Below are 16,826 nucleotides of genomic sequence, written 5' to 3' on the forward strand. Positions count from 1 at the left end.
TTAAGTTTTTTGTATGTAACCTTTGCATGAGGTGTTTTCACCTCGAGACAATTTGTTCTGACGCCTTTAACTTACGTTTTTTCATGCTTTTGGCTACAATATATATATATTTTGATAAACTTAGTTTGTGTTAACTGTTATCCATATCTCGAGCTCTTTAAAAAGAACAACGATAAATAGATTTACATTAACTTCTAATTTTTATGACCCGGTTAAAACCAGGAACTTATTTAGAAAACTTAGTTCGTGTTAACTTTCATCCATATCTCGAGCTCTTTAAGAAGAACAACGAAAAATGGATTTACATTAACTTCTAAGTTTTATGACCCGGTTAAAACCAGGAACTTATTTAGAAAACTTAGTTCGTGTTAACTTTCATCCATATCTCGAGCTCTTTAAGAAGAACAACGATAAATAGATTTACATTAACTTCTAAGTTTTATGACCCGGTTAAAACCAGGAACTTATTTAGAAAACTTAGTTCGTGTTAACTTTCATCCATATCTCGAGCTCTTTAAGAAGAACAACGATAAATAGATTTACATTAACTTCTAAGTTTTATGACCCGGTTAAAACCAAGAACTTATTTAGAAAACTTAGTTCGTGTTAACTTTCATCCATATCTCGAGCTCTTTAAGAAGAACAACGATAAATAGATTTACATTAACTTCTAAGTTTTATGACCCGGTTAAAACCAGGATAGGACTTAGTTAGCGTTAACCCTTATCCATATCTCGAGCTCTTTAAGAAGAGCAACGATCCATAGATAAGGATCAACATCTAAGTCGTTAAGGAGACCTGGTTATATCCAGGTACCATATGCCCCCCAAGTAACTGGGAAAGGGTCTTTCATGGTTACTTTAAGATTACACTTGCAAATATGCGTAAAAAGATGATTTTTATTAATACATAAAAAGTGGCCTTCCAGGCCTTACCAGTGGATCATTGATAATATTTCTTTAAGTGGATGGCGTTCCAAGTCCGTGGGACGGCCCCTCCATCAAGTCGAGCTAACTTATAAGTTCCATCCCTGATGACTTCGATGACCTGGTAGGGTCCTTCCCAGTTCGGTCCCAAGACTCCATCTTTGGGATCTTTCCCGGCCAGGAAAACTCTCCTTAGGACCAAGTCGCCAATGCTAAAGGCACGTTTTCTGACTTTGGTGTTAAAGTAGCGAGTGATCTTCTGCTGATAATGGGCGAGCTGGAGTTGCGAATCCTCTCGCCTTTCATCAACTAGGTCTAGGGAATGGCATAGGAGCTCATGGTTCCGATCTTGGTCGTAGGACTGGACTCTATGCGACAGAACCTTAACTTCCACGGGGAGGACTGCTTCACTCCCAAAGGTTAGGGAGAAAGGAGTATGACCCGTAGAAGTCCGATGCGAGGTCCGGTATGCCCATAGGACCTGGGGGAGCTGTTCTGGCAAGACCCACTTCGCTTCATCTAATCTTTTCTTGAGGCTCGCCTTTAGAGTCTTGTTGACAGCCTTGACCTGGCCGTTCGCCTGAGGATAGGCCACGGAGGAGAAGCTTTTCACAATTCCGTGCCTTTCACAAAACTCGGTGAACTGGTCGCTGTCGAACTGAGTGCCGTTATTGGAGACGATCTTCTTGGGCAGGCCGAATCGAAAGATGATGCTTTTAATCACGAAATCAAGCACCTTTTTAGACGTGATCGTTGCCAACGACTCTGCCTCGGCCCACTTAGTGAAGTAGTCGATGGCGACCACTGCGTAACGGACCCCGCCCTTTCCGGTAGGCAGGGCGCCTACTAAGTCTATCCCCCAAACGGCGAACGGCCAAGGGGCCGAGATCATTTTCAGCTCAACTGGGGGAGCTCGGGCAACTGCAGCGAATCGCTGGCACTTGTCGCACTTTTTCACATATGAGATCGAGTCTTTGGACAGAGTCGGCCAATAATAACCTTGCCTGAGAACCTTTAAGGCCAAGCTTTGCCCCCCAGTGTGGTCTCCACAGAATCCTTCGTGAATTTCCTACAGGATGGCCTTCGCTTCACTTGGAAGAACGCACCGGAGGAGAGGTAAGGAGTGCCCACGTCGGTACAACACTCCATCGACTATCGTATATCTGGGAGCTTGATATAGGACTCACCGCGCGTCGTTACGTCCTTCAGGCAGCTTGCCCTCGACGAGATATTCAAGAATGGGGGTCATCCAGGTTGGCCTGGCGTCGATCATCTCGACCTCTGCCCGATATCCTTCTATACTTGGTTTTTCCAAGAATTCTATTGGCACCAACCCCAGGGTCTCTGTCTCTCCCGAGGTGGCGAGCTTGGCAAGAGCATCTGCATTGGCGTTCTGTTCTCGAGGTATCTGTTCGATCGATCCTCGCTCAAATGCGGACAGCTCGGATTTTACCTTCGCCAAATAGGCGGCCATCTTGGGTCCCCGCGCCTGATATTCGCCCAGAACCTGGTTTACCACGAGCTGGAAGTCACTGAAGCACTTGACGGAGCTCGCCTTTAACTGATTGGATATCCTCAGGCCAGCCAACAAAGCTTCGTACTCTGCCTCGTTGTTAGACGCCTTGAACCTGAACCTTAGCGCCGTGTGGAATCTATGTCCCTCGGGGGATATCAGAATGATTCCGGCCCCGGAGCCATTCTCGTTGGATGAGCACAAAGATCCTCCACAATGAATGGGGCGAGGCGATCTGGGGAGAGCCTTCTGATGGATCCTCCTGGAATCCCATGCACTCAGCCACAAAGTCGGCCAAGGCCTAACTTTTTATGGCAGTTCGGGGAGTATAGAAAATCTCGAACTGACTGAGTTCGACCGCCCACTTTAACAAACGTCCCGATGCTTCAGGCTTTTGCATAACCTGCCTTAGAGGTTGATCGGTCATGACGTGTACCGAGTGAGATTGGAAGTACGGCCTGAGCTTTCGCGAGGCCGTGATTAGGCAGAACGCCAATTTTTCCATCAGTGGGTATCGTGATTCTGCCCCGAGGAGTCTCTTGCTGATGTAGTAGATTGGCTTCTGAACTTGGTCCTCTTCTCGTACTAGTACGACGCTAGCTGCGTCCTTAGTGACGGCCAGGTAGAGGAAAAGAGGCTCTCCTGCCTTGGGCTTGGATAGCACGGGCGGTTCAGCCAGATGTGCCTTCAGGTCGAGGAATGCACTTTCACATTCTACTGTCCATTCAAACTTCTTGTTTCCTCGGAGCAGATTGTAGAAGGGCAAACACTTATCGGTCGACTTGGAAATGAATCGGTTGAGTGCTGCCACTCTTCCTGTGAGGCCTTGGACATCTTTCCGCGACCTGGGGGAAGGAAGTTCGAGCAGTGACCTGATCTTGTCGGGGTTTGCTTCGATTCCTCGGGTATTGACTATGAACCCCAGGAATTTCCCGGATGCGACACCAAAAGTGCATTTCTGGGGATTGAGCCTCATGCCATATTCTCGTAGTATTTTAAAACATTCTTCCAGGTCGGAAACATGGTTGTCGGCAGTCTTTGACTTGACAAGCATGTCATCAACGTACACTTCCATGTTTTTTCCGATCTGCTCCGCGAACATTCTATTTACTAGCCTTTGGTAGGTAGCTCCGGCGTTCTTCACACCGAACGGCATGACCTTGTAGCAATAGACATTAGTCGGGGTCATGAAGCTGGTGTGTTCCTGGTCCGCTGGATTCATCGCGATCTGGTTGTAGCCTGAGTACGCGTCCATAAAGGACATGAGCTCGTGCCTCGCCGTGGCATCCACCAGCTGATCGATCCTTGGCAATGGAAAACAATCCTTGGGACAGGCTTTATTCAGGTCGGAGAAGTCAATGCAGGTCCGCCATTTCCCGTTGGGCTTTGGAACTAGCACAGGGTTGGCGACCCAAATTGGAAATTTGGCTTCACGGATAAAGCCACATTTTTTGAGCCGGGCCACTTCTTCTTCAAGGGCTTCAGCTCGGGTTGTTCCTAAACGTCTTTGCTTTTGAGACTTGGCAAGAATGCTTTTATCCAGGTGGAGCGTGTGCATGATGACACTCGGGCTGATCCCTACCATGTCCTCGTGCGACCATGCGAATACGTCCAAGTTATTTTGCAGAAACGTAGTTAGCTCCGCCTTTCTCTTGCTACAGAGGTTTTTTCCGAGCTTGACCGTCCGTGATGGATTTTGTTTATCAATGTTTACTTCTTCGAGCTCCTCAATGGCCTGGAGCTCGGATATGTCTTCGCCTATTCGGGGGTCGATATCCTCACTTAAGACGACTTTTTCCTCCTCGGCGCTCTGAGGTTTTTCAATCTCAGGGTCCGCCAAGGGTCCCTGAGATTCCTCTTCACTCTGAATGGCCATAGCCAGCTGCCCAGGTTTGGACTTTCCCTTCATGGAAATGCTGTAGCATTCCCTGTCAGCGAGCTGATCGCCCTGGATAGTGCAGATTCCTGTTGAAGTGGGGAACTTCATGGCGAGGTGTCGAATGGAAGTGATAGCCTCGAAAGCTATGAGTGTAGGTCGGCCCAAAATGGCGTTGTAGGCAGCGGAGCAGTCAATGACCACGAACTCGAGTAGTTTGGAGACTGTCCGAGACTCTTCTCCTAGGGTGATCACCAGCTCGATCGTCCCTATCGCTGCCGATCCTTCTCCCGAAAAACCATACAGCATCATGGAGGTCACCTTTAGCTCGGCGACGGTCAAACCCATCTTTTCTAAGGTGGATCGGAATAGGAGGTTCACCGAGCTTCCGTTGTCTACCAACACTCTCCTTACTTTCCGGTTGGCGAGCTGGACTGCTACAACCAAGGGATCATTATGAGGGAATTGGACATGGCCTGCATCTTCCTCCATAAAAGTGATCGGTTGCTTCTCTAATCACTGTTTTCTTGACTGACGCTGCTCCGTGACGAACTCCATTCCGTTGTGAGCCTTTAGTTCATTCACGTATCTCTTCTGGGCGCCTCTGCTCGTGCCAGCCATGTACGGACCTCCAGAGATGGTGGATATCTCTCCTCTGACCACGGGAGGAGGGACGTCCTGATCTATCCGAGACCCGGGCTGACTGGCTGGGGCTTTTGGAGCAGGCCGACTTGCTGGGACCCTGTTCCGTGAGTATTGAGACAAGGGGCCTGCTCGGATGAGAGTCTCGATCTCATCTTTGAGATGCCTGCAATTGTCGGTATTGTGGCCGACGTCGTTATGAAAATGACATAATTTGGAAGTGTCTCTCTTTCCCTTGTGGCGTTTCAATGGCTCCGACCTCTTCCAGGGGACCCGAGTAGAGTTGACCAGGAAGATACTTTCCCTGGACTGGGTGAGTTCGGTATATGTCACGAACACGGGCTTAAACTTGTCTACAGACTCATTCTTCTTTTGGCCGTGCTGATTTTTTTCGCCATTTCCCTTTCTTTCGCCTCCACCGGGCTGGTTGTTCTGTATGACGTCTAGGGTCGCTGCCACGACCTCCGTCCCTACTCCAGTGGGCTGCTCAGGAACCTGGCTGGTTCCTGCGGCTGAGGCTTCTGCTTCTTCCAAGTTTATCCATTCTTGGGCTCTGTTAAGGAATTCGTTAACCGAGCTGACTCCCTTCCTCTGTATATCCTTCCACAGGTCTCCTTCGACAAGGATTCCGGTTCTCATGGCCATGAGCTTGGAGCTATCATCTGCGTCCCTGGCTCGAGTAGTGACATTCACGAATCTGCTCAAGTAGGCTTTCAACGTCTCACCGGGCTGCTGTCTCACGTTAGCTAGGGAGTCGCCCTGGACTCGGGCGGCCTGGGAGGCGCGGAACGCCCTTTTGAAGTCAGCTGAGAAGGTCTTCCAGGAGCTGATTGACTGTCTTTTACTCTGCTTGAACCACTGCCCGGCAGGTCCGGTCAGTGTGGAAGGGAAGATTAAGCATCGAAGCTCTGGGCCAATGTTATGGGCCATCATTAGGGTGTTGAACATCCCTAAATGGTCCGACGGGTCTCCGTCCCCGTTGAACTTTGACAAGTGAGGCATACGGAAACTAGATGTGTATGCCATCACTGCTATGTTGGGGGCGAAGAGTTCTATCTCGTCTCCCGAATCATATTCGTCTTTTTCCTTTTCTGATAGGAGCTTCCTCATTAGTTCTTCCATCTGAGTCAGGCGCTCGAGGGTTTGGTCCTGAGATCCTTGGTTATTCCGGGGCTGCTCAACAGCCCCGGATCCATTGTACATATTAGGTGGGTTATTGCCCCTCCTATCTTGAGATAGGTTATTTGGGACATTCCCTCCATTACGTACTTCGGACCGGGCCCCCCCCGAGCGAGCCTGACTACCATCTCTAGCTCGATCCTCTCTGTGTGAGTTGAGGTGATCCCGAAGGTCGCCTCCCTGGGTGGTCTGGTGACTTTGTGCCGAACTTAATCGCTGACGCAGGTCTCCTCCAGAGAGATCACTCCGGCGACTGCCGGTCCAGTGGCTCCTGCTGGATAGACTTGGGGTCCGCCTTTGGCGGTGACGACCTGAGCTTTCCCCTGGCGCCCTGCTACGCTGGGAAGGTCCAGTTGATGGCAGGTCTCTCCTACTACCCCCATAGGCTGGGATGTCTCGGAAGGGCCGAGGAGGAGACGGATATCTGATCGGAGAAGGAGGATGCCTGACGGGGGAGGCGATCCTAGTTCCGTCTGGACTGATCAAATTTGGTGGGGGCCTTTCGGCCCTGCCAACTTGCTGGTCCCGCGCCGGGCGATCTGGACGAGGCGCAGGATGGTCTTCGGGGACGGGCTGACGTCCTGGGCCCTCCCCGGATCTCCTTCGAGAATTTCCTCGAGCTCTCCTGGGCGTCCTCGAGTATGGTTGAGAGCTAGAAGTTGACATCCTAACTGAACTGCTATATTGCTGTTGTCCGGTCCCAGGCATTTCCCTGTAGTTTGCCTCTCGATGGTGCGATGAAGGGGTGGAGTTGGCTGCAGGAAGTCTATCTGAACAACTATGCCTAGACCGATTACCCCGGCGAGACTTAGGAGCCTCACCTTGCCTCTCTCCAACGTTAACGTTGGTTGTGAGAGGGGGTAGTCGGGCCAGGATATCCTGGATTTGCTGACTAGCTGTTGCTAACTGGCTCCTCAGCTGAGCGTTCTCCATCTCCACCGCAGTATAATAACACGGGTTCGGATTAGGTGGCTGGGGAGCCGAACTACTAGTATCGTCTTGGCCCGCCGGCTGCTTTCCTGGCCGCTGCTGGACTTCAGGAATTTGTTCATTAGGGATGGCGGTATGATGAGCCTCCTGCCCATCATGTTGTTCTGTCTCGTTGCCATGCCTGGATCGAGTAGTCACCATAGTTGGATGTTTGCAGCAGCACTAATCGAACTTGCTCTTAATGAAAGCACCAAACTGTTGACGCGGTTCTTCGCCAACAGGTAATTAAGAGAATGAGAGAAAGGGATTAGTGCCAATTGTAGAACCGTAACAGATATAAGATCTTAGAGAGTTAAATAGGTGACTCAAGACACGTTTTTAAGTGGTTCAAAGGTTAAAATCATTCTACTCCACTAGTCAATATTATTGATGTATTCTGGGTATTTGGTTACAAAGTATATATCTTTCCAGAGACTATTTTTTCCCACCCTTATCAACTCCCAGGGTCTCCATATTTATAGGAGAAGGCACCTGGAAGTTGGTAAGGAGGTCATCCCGTGACCTTCTTATTTGTCATATCAACTCTGTGACATTCATGATTAATTCCTAAACCTGACACATAAGTATGGTCAAATCGATAGGTAAGGAGATAATGGGCCGCACGGCCCAACCCAGCCGTGGGTGTCTGAACACGCACGTTCTTGCTGCGTGTCCGAGAAGTCAGGGAGATATCGGACACGTGATGTCAGATATATGCACGTTTATCTTGCGTGTGTTGACTTTACAAGGGGTCATAGCCTCCATATCTAGCTCGTACCACGAGCTGCGCATCTGACCCGACCTTCGGCCTTCCGATTCCTTGCTCCAGTCTTGGGGAGTCCTTGAGGATTCCTCGAGCTAAGGGGGTACGACCTCAAGACAGGAGCTCCGGTTTGGGGGATGTTTATGGACTAACCATGATTAGTCCGAAGCTCGGCCTGCTAATCAGCCCGTGGGAAAATCAGGGCGTACAAAAACTATATTGCATTACACGTTACTTGTATCTATTATAACTAAATACATATAAGTATTATTGATCAATGGTTAAAAAAAATTCTAGATGACACTATATATAGAAATGAGAAGGGATATACATATATATATCTATTCTATGTAATAAGTGTGTAGATAACAGAAATTCTTGGTTTTAACGGTTTTTTATTTTTTTAATGTTAACTTTAACGAAATATTCTTATATTTAACAGAATATTCTTATATTTAACGGTAGTTTGTAAACACTTAAACTTAAATAAAATAAAATAAATAATCAAACAAATTAAATGGGATATTTTTGAGATATTTTACAATGATAATTATTTTAAAATAATAAATAATTAAACAAATTAAAATATGATATTTTTGAGATATTTTACAATGATAATTATTTAAAAATAATAAAATTATACGTTTTATAACTTAAATAAAATTTAATTAAACTTAAACTCACTTATTAGAATAATATCATATTAAACATATAATATAATTTACTATGAATTAGCAACAAATTATTAAAAAAAAAAATTAGCAAGAAACTTAAATTTAAAATCTATGTATAATATTTAATATTACATTAAACATATAATATATAATCTCTTGTTGTCACTCCCAAATTCAAAAACTAGAACAAATATAATTTAATTTAATTAAACTTAAACTCACTTATTAGAATAATATCATATTAAACATATAATATAATCTACTAAGAATTAGCAACAAATTATATATTTTTTAAATTAGCAAGAAACTTAAATTTAAAATCCACGTATAATATTTAATATTACATTAAACATATAATATATAATCTCTTGTTGTCACTCCTAAATTCAAAAACTAGAACAAATATTAACTATAATTTATTTAAAATTTATATGACATTAATATAAATTTAATAAAAATAATTAATAAATTCTATAAATAAAACTAAACAAACGTCTATATTGCACGTTGCTTTTATCTAGTATATATATATATATATATAAAAGTTGTATCTCTAACATAATTATGCAATTTTTAACTAAAAAATCCAAGACAAAGAAATCTATAGAAAATGCACAAAACATATTTGTTAGGCAAACACCTAACGGATCAATATTTATTTAACACCAACAACAACACAACATGCATGATACATATTATCTTTACCTCAATCTCTTATCATATTATAATTAATATTACATGTAACACCAGGGAACAACCCATATAATAATCTTATTTGTTTCATGAAAATAGAAATACCGTTGTAAATAAACAAGACAAACAAAATGAATGAAGTGATCATCATGAGGAACAACATATTAAAATATTGTTCCCTATATTCTTATGTTGTCGAGACAACTTTTCATGTTGGAGTTGCCACTTTGCTGAAGTTCAATATAATCCTTGTAGGATATTCCTGAATAAACAGGCGATTGGCCTTCTCTTTCTAATAGCTTCGGAGATGGCACGACCACTGTATCAACCGCCGGCCCATGAGCCACGGCTATAGAGATCCTTGCCGCCACGTTGTTAACAACAGCCCTATGGCATATGCTCTTGTACTTGTCATTTGTCAGAATCTATAACATCATAAACACACCAAATACAACATGTGGGTCATTTCAAATTGTTCTTTATTATATGTTTAAATTATGAAAACATCTTTTGTCTATCGACTTAGGAGCCATATATCTTTGTCGCAATATGAGTTTGTTTAATCATCATCAACTATCTCTTACTAAGTAACGAGCTTATAAGTCAGGTTATATACCTGCATTTGGTCACCAAGGTTTACAACAAAGGCATTAGGCACACCATTCCAATTGACCCATTTTCCTTTGTGTTGGACTTGAAGACCACCCATCTGGTTCTGGATGAGGAGGGTCACAAGCCCATGGTCCGTGTGAGGAGGGATTCCAATGGCTTGATCGGGCTGCGGGCATGCTGGATAGTAGTTGGCAGCCATGAGTTGTAACCCTTGATCCCAATTCATTGACTTTGCTATGTGATCAGATTCCAGTCCCAATGTCTCTGAAATTGCTTTCACAACTTCCGTTGCTACTTCTCTTGTTCTTTTGGTGTACTCTAATGCTGCCTCTCTGAAAGAAAAAAAAAAGGAAAGTATTTTTACACAATAAAATTGCAATAGACTCCCATAATCATATCAAACACGTACACATACTTATGATAAGTACGTACCTGAAACCAACAGGCTTGTGGGGTGAATTAAATTGAGGGTGAGCTATAATCTTGACATAGTCCCTCCAGAGAAGAACTTTATCGATTTCAAGGTTATTACTAGTGCCACACTTGATGGGGTCCAATACATTTTTGGTCCCTTGAAACTCCTTTTTCTCCTCAACCGTCATATTAAAGAAAGCGTCACACTCGTTGATCATTCCTTTCATTAGATTCTCCTTAACACCGTGGTTGATAAGCTGGTGATAATAAAAAAATCATATAAGATTTATACATTTTTATACACATATATTTGAACACATCCATTCCAATGCTGGCATACAATATATATATATATATATATATAGAAATTCTCCTATAGGCTTCCTTTAAGTTTATCGGTGGGACTCTCAGTGTTTCTCGACCCGTGAACAGTTTTCGATGCGATTTTTTTTATGACCGTGTATATTGTAGCTATTTATAGCATCCTGCAAATTTTTAAAAATTTTCAAATAGTTTACGGTACCAAAAACTAAGTTCAAACATGTTATTGCACGTGTGACTAATTTTTTTTTATGTGCATGGAAAAGAACATGTTTGAACCTAGTTTTCAGTTTTCGGTTTTGTAAACTATTCAGAATTTTCTGAAAATTTGCCGATGCTCTAAATAGCTGCAATATATGCAGTAATAAAAAAAATCGCGCCGAAAACTGTTCACAGATCGAGAAATACTGAGAGCTCTACCAATAGGACTTAAAGAGTCCCTATAAGAAAATTTCCCTTTATACCCCTATATATATATACGTACCATGAAAAACCCCCACTCTTCACAGGCCTTACGGAGGTCATTAAGCACCTTGGAGCGTTGATCAGGGGAAGTTGATGTGAGGAGGGAGTAATCAATGGTGGGGATTGAATGTTCAGGGTCATTGGAGTCGGCTTGATCGTTTGGGTTCATGGCGTAGGTGTATTCTGAGGGAACTGAGGTAAGACCACCTGACTCACTTAATGCTTTAAGGCTAGAAACATTAGTTGTCGAAGCCATGGAGAAACCAGCAAAAGATATCAAGAAAATAATTCGAGAAAAGGAGAGAAGTTGAATAATATATAATACAATATTATATTTATATATTTGGATTGTATGTGTATTTATATATGTATTGGTGGCTCCATGAACGAGGAGAGTAAATGATTGCCTTCATTTTCGGGGTTGAAAGTGCTAAAAGTTACGTTGTACTAGTCTATGTCAAGGTAAGATCAGCAAATTGGATCACTATATTTGACTAAGTTAGTTTCTCAATTTACTGAAAATAGCATAATTTTCCTAAATATGGCGAACATGCCACAATTTTTAGCGATAAATATTGTCACTAATTTTATAAATATGACTAAGGATATGTAATAATGGTAATGCCACCCCTATAGGATTTGTTGTTGTGTCATAATGTCATTCTGTCACATAATTAGGGTTAATTCTATAAAAGAAATCACGTATCTCGCCAAAAATTTATCTGCATAAAACGTGCTAGATATATTATTCATTAATTTATTAAATCTTTGTTGAATTTATTTATGCATTAAGTGGCCTTCACAAACTATAATTAACTTGTACACTTAAACACTACCATATCCATATCCTAGCAAGTACTACATTTTCTATTTTCGGTGTCCGTATCATATGATAACGAAATGAAAAGGGCACAATCCAGAAAAGATAATAAGCATTCTCTCACTACAAAAAACTGGAGCTATACCGAGAACTAAAGTCATTGGTAGAAGTTCAGATGTTCTCGGTATAGGTATACCGAGAACATGTTTTTGGCAGAGAGTTCTTAGTACAGCCTCGTCGATAGATGTCAACTTTAATGTCCTCAGTATAGACTATACCGAGGACAACTGAGATTTTTTTGATAGTGCATTATTTATTGATTTAATTTGAATTGAATTAAAACAATAGATTAAAATTAAAATACTTATATTAAACATTTAAATAAAAACATAAGGGTTTGTTTGCTCAATCAAAATAAAGAATTGTCCTAAAGATGAAAATATAATAATCTATAAAAACAAAACTCATACATAAGTTATCTTACTGACTCGGTCCTCCAACATCGGGATCATCACGTGGTGGTGGGGCACATTAAGATCCCAGAGTGATACAATGAATCCGAATGTGCTCCTCTAATTGTCGAAGACGGTATCTCATCTCAACAATATTTTCATCATAAGTTTGTGGAGAATCAGTAGTAAATGGAACTTGGTCCCTTATATTAATGATACGACCATATCCTTTATGGTGGCCATGTCGTTTTCCGAAGACAGTTTGTACCATGGAGAAGTCGTCATCTTCAGGGGCAGTCGAAACTGGTATGGAATTCTCAATATCAATTGAATGTGTCTGCTGTGTGTTGCGATATGCATACAATTGTTCCTATGATATAATATATAATGTAATTATTTATTGTAAATAAACAATTAGAAATTTGAAAAATATTTTAAAAAAACTTAACATACCCAAGTTTTCTCGGTTGTTTTTGTCACCCACCCTGTGCCTACTTTGTGGTGAGTATCCATCCAGGTTGTAATGCCCTAATTTCTCATAGACTACCGAGAACATAGCGTTGGGTCATAATCATAAATATTGATCTATTATTTAATAAAAACTTAAAAAAATAAATACATGCATCCATGGTTTTATAAAAATAAAATACTTGACTTTAACATAAAAATGAGAAACATTTAAATAAAAAAACTTTAAAATAAATAAATACATAAATAATTTGGCCCGCTTGATCTTGCTCGACTATATGGTCCCCAAAGAATACATCACGAAGCTCTTAGGTCCCATTCGCCACCGGCCTTTCTATCCTTAATTTCCTGAAATAACAACATCATAAGGAGTGAGTTTCTAAGCCCAGTAAGGAAAATACAAACAAGGGTTAGTCATATAATCAAACATAACATATATTCACCAAAGTCATACAAACACAAACATCTAGATCATATCATATCTTAAGTCATGATTCTAAATCATAAATCTAAGTCATAGATCACATGTCATACTCTAAGTCATAAGTCATAGGTCATAGGTCATAGATCATAAATCATAGGTCATAAGTCATAAATATAGGTCATATATCATAATCATAACTAAAAATAACAAGTCAGATATAATAAAAAGACAAGTGTTTATACAGGGGTGACAATTAAGCCCCGGACAAAAGTCCGTCATACACCGGACATAGGTCCGTCATAAAGTTTTGGCAACCGAGCCTACCGGACATAGTCCATCATACATCATTGGACACCTTAGGTCCAGACACACTTACTCCTGTATTGTACCTGAAATGTTAGGTCATACAAACATAAACTATATTATACATTACATAAACTAGATCATAATACTAAACTATCTAATTTTCCTTACCAACATCGGGATAATTGAGAACAAATGCGGGACTTGGAACACTCCTAAAACCAGCAATAAAAATAGTGAGTATTTCCAAAGGAAAGAGATGAAATGAATAGAACTAAACCACTAAGAGGAAACTTACTGAAAAGACAACTTAAGTTCAAAGAACTTAAAAACCTAACCACAAAACCATAACAAAAGTTAGAACCTGAATGAAAACTAAAGAAACTAAGGGATCAAACAGAATTGAACTTAAGAATAATGGTACCTCAGTTGGCCTTATGGATTGGTCTAACTCCAATACCGAAACACTCTAATCCTCACTTCCCAAGTGTTTGATAAAGCTTAAGCATGGCAAAGCTTTTTCCCAACCCAAGTGTTTATCACTCTTAAGGTCTCACTAGCACCTTGGAGTTTGATCACAACTGAAGAGTGAATGGAAGGGCTGGATTCTAAGTCCTATTTATAGAGTTATAGGAATAAAGATCCTCTCTTTGGCTTTGAATAAAAATAATGAATTTAGTTTCAAATATTTGAATATTCTTCAGTCAAAGGCTTAGGACTTGGTCAAATCGTTCAAAGGTAGGTCTAAGGAGTCAAAGCTTGTTTTAAAAATTAAAAATAAAAATAAAAAAAATAGAATCCTAACTTTTAACTTCCTAACACTACAAGAAAAAATGCTTTTAATAAGACCAAAAATGTGTTATCAAAACATAGGATAACACTTTTTGACGTGTTAAGACCGACTATGTTATCGTAGGTCAGGGTACTTTACATAACACTTTATCATTGTTATAAATCTCGTAACTCTAAACTCACCTGTAGTAAAATCAACATAACTGGAGTTGTAGGACTCTGATTTAGACCATCTTTATACTGTTAGAAAGCTAATTCAATTATCAACAACTTTCTAGAAATACTATTTTTTCGAAATTCATAATATAACTAGGTCAAAAATAGGTCGGAAGTTACAATATCCTAAAGTTACGGGAAAATCTATTTAATTATCTAAATAACAACCTAATCCACAAATTTCTTAACTAACCATAAAATAACAAACTCTAATTACCTAATAATCATGCTTATGACAAGTGTCATATTCTTATTGGCTCTATCTAAACCTTAGATTATAATAAATAATACACCTAGGACCAGCAATATTAAACAAACCTTATGTTATAATTAATATTCTTAAACTATAGGTTAAACTTATAAAATTCATAACTATTGCTATGAGTTTCCAAGTAAGTCCCGGTTTGAACCAAAATCCACGGAATCTAAAATACTACAACTACTACTATCTGGCTAACTAAGTAAAATTCTGGGATGCTACACAGGTATCCGTGATCAGCTCAAGTTGCGCAGTCTCTAAATTGTGCTGCCACATACATATATATATTTTAAAAAAATAATTAAACGTAAATAAGAAAAACAAACTTAAAAAAATTTAATTAACTCACTTTTTGTAGCGCAACGCTGAGATGGACTGAGATCCTCTGTAGCTGAGATCTTTTAGTTTCTTCCTATCTTCTTTGTTGACCACACAACGTTTCTGCAAGAAGTTAATGTTAGTAATATGTTAACTTAAGAGAGTTAAGTTAAAAAAAATTAATACCCTCACGTCTGGGCTTTTTGCCACTGTGTATCTGTACAACAATCATAACGATTTCCTAGCCCATTATTTGTTAAATGTTCCATAATATCGTGCATCTAATCAGAATACTTTTTGGCACATGATGTATCACTCTCAATATCCCAGACATGTGCCCATGTCCATATCACGTACACCCAATATCAAACAAATCATCCTATATTACAAACATTTATTAGTAAATATGATATATACTTATATAGAATAAACATAAATATAGAAATGACTTACCTCCAGATGTGCAAGTATTCTATGTTTGGAGGCCTTTGGTACTTGTAACTATTGAGTACAACCTGGATCTTTGTACTACCGAACATGTAATCATAGTACTCTTGAGAAATTTGAGCTGTAATCTCCAATCTCTTTCTCCATCTCACGTCCTACTCGAGTGAGAGAGGACGCCCCAACTCTTCCCTTTTTTCTCGCGTGTTCAATTCCTTATGGTGTCCACGCTTGGTAGGAGGTGATATTGTAAGCAAATTTAGTGTTTTATAATTAATATATATTAATGGTTAAAAATTAATAACTTAATTAATGTATAATGTATTACCTCGTTCACAATCAGCGGGAATATCTGACGGTCCACGTGGAGGATCACATCCTCCACCATCACTTCCGTGAGATCGAGCAATAACATCAGGCATATCTGAAAAATATAGATATTTAAATTACATTTATACTAAATATAAATAAATATGCAACATAATTACTATAATAATAAATTAATGTAAAACATAATTACTTCCACATAAAATTATATTTAATAGAATCACATTATAAAATTACTACGTAATCATCATTATCATAATCTTCACTTCACCATCGGTTTCTATGTGTTCCTCCTCTTCATCATCTTCTTCTATGAATTCCTCTTCCTTTTCCTCTTCATCCTCCTCCTCAATTGCAACATTAAATATCTCAACAAACTCTAATGGAGCCCCCGTACATTCAAAGCTGATTTGTGGCAACAGACCAAGATCAACGAATAATTGGAAATCAGACGAACTAGTTGTTAGGATTAATGTCCTAAAAGCATATAAAGACATTTTATTGAATTAAATAAAAAGAACTATTTTATTATATTTGAATGTTATAATTATTGTTTGAAATAATTATATGATAATATCAAGAAAATTCCTTATTCATTCATGAGAATATGATATTGTATTAGTATGAGAGAATTATGATCATATATAATGAATAAAATAGTCAGTAACATATTAATGTATGAAATCTTTAATGAATGGTCACTGATGTGGTTTACTAAGCATACATGAAGCAAGTGATCTAGATTCATATTACTAATGTGGACAGATATCTTAGTAAATGTGTTGTATATAATAGAGATTATATATGACAGGACCGATAACAATTAATTATCTTTATAAATTTGTTGTTTGACGTAAAAATTTGATTCTTATCATAATAGATGATTATTTGTAGATTAGTATAAATCCTGAGTATTTATGAACTCATGTTTGTGTTTATTAGATCTTTTTATATAC

At 40.0% G+C, this 16,826-nt stretch overlaps 1 protein-coding gene across 1 annotated transcript; it reads right to left on the bottom strand.

The window, feature by feature from the left end:
* Positions 1-9,414: 9,414 nt before the first annotated feature.
* Positions 9,415-11,303, bottom strand: LOC133784888 (2-oxoglutarate-dependent dioxygenase 19-like). Its single transcript, XM_062224156.1, has 4 exons — positions 11,067-11,303; positions 10,280-10,518; positions 9,852-10,179; positions 9,415-9,660 (listed from the first exon to the last, which is right to left on the bottom strand). Exons 1-4 carry the CDS (start codon positions 11,301-11,303, stop codon positions 9,415-9,417), a joined length of 1,050 nt encoding a protein of 349 aa, XP_062080140.1.
* Between the last annotated feature and the right edge of the window lie 5,523 nt (positions 11,304-16,826).

The sequence above is a fragment of the Humulus lupulus genome, chromosome 6 (assembly GCF_963169125.1).
Source record: "Humulus lupulus chromosome 6, drHumLupu1.1, whole genome shotgun sequence".
NCBI lineage: Eukaryota > Viridiplantae > Streptophyta > Magnoliopsida > Rosales > Cannabaceae > Humulus > Humulus lupulus.

Coding starts and splice junctions, on each gene's coding strand:
- LOC133784888 (XM_062224156.1), bottom strand. CDS start 11,303: ATGGCTTCGACAACTAATGTTTCTAGCCTTAAAGCATTAAGTGAGTCA. Junction 10,180..10,279: donor CACAAGCCTGTTGGTTTCAG/GTACGTACTTAT, acceptor TTTTTCTTTCAG/AGAGGCAGCATTAGAGTACA. Junction 9,661..9,851: donor ACCTTGGTGACCAAATGCAG/GTATATAACCTG, acceptor ATGATGTTATAG/ATTCTGACAAATGACAAGTA.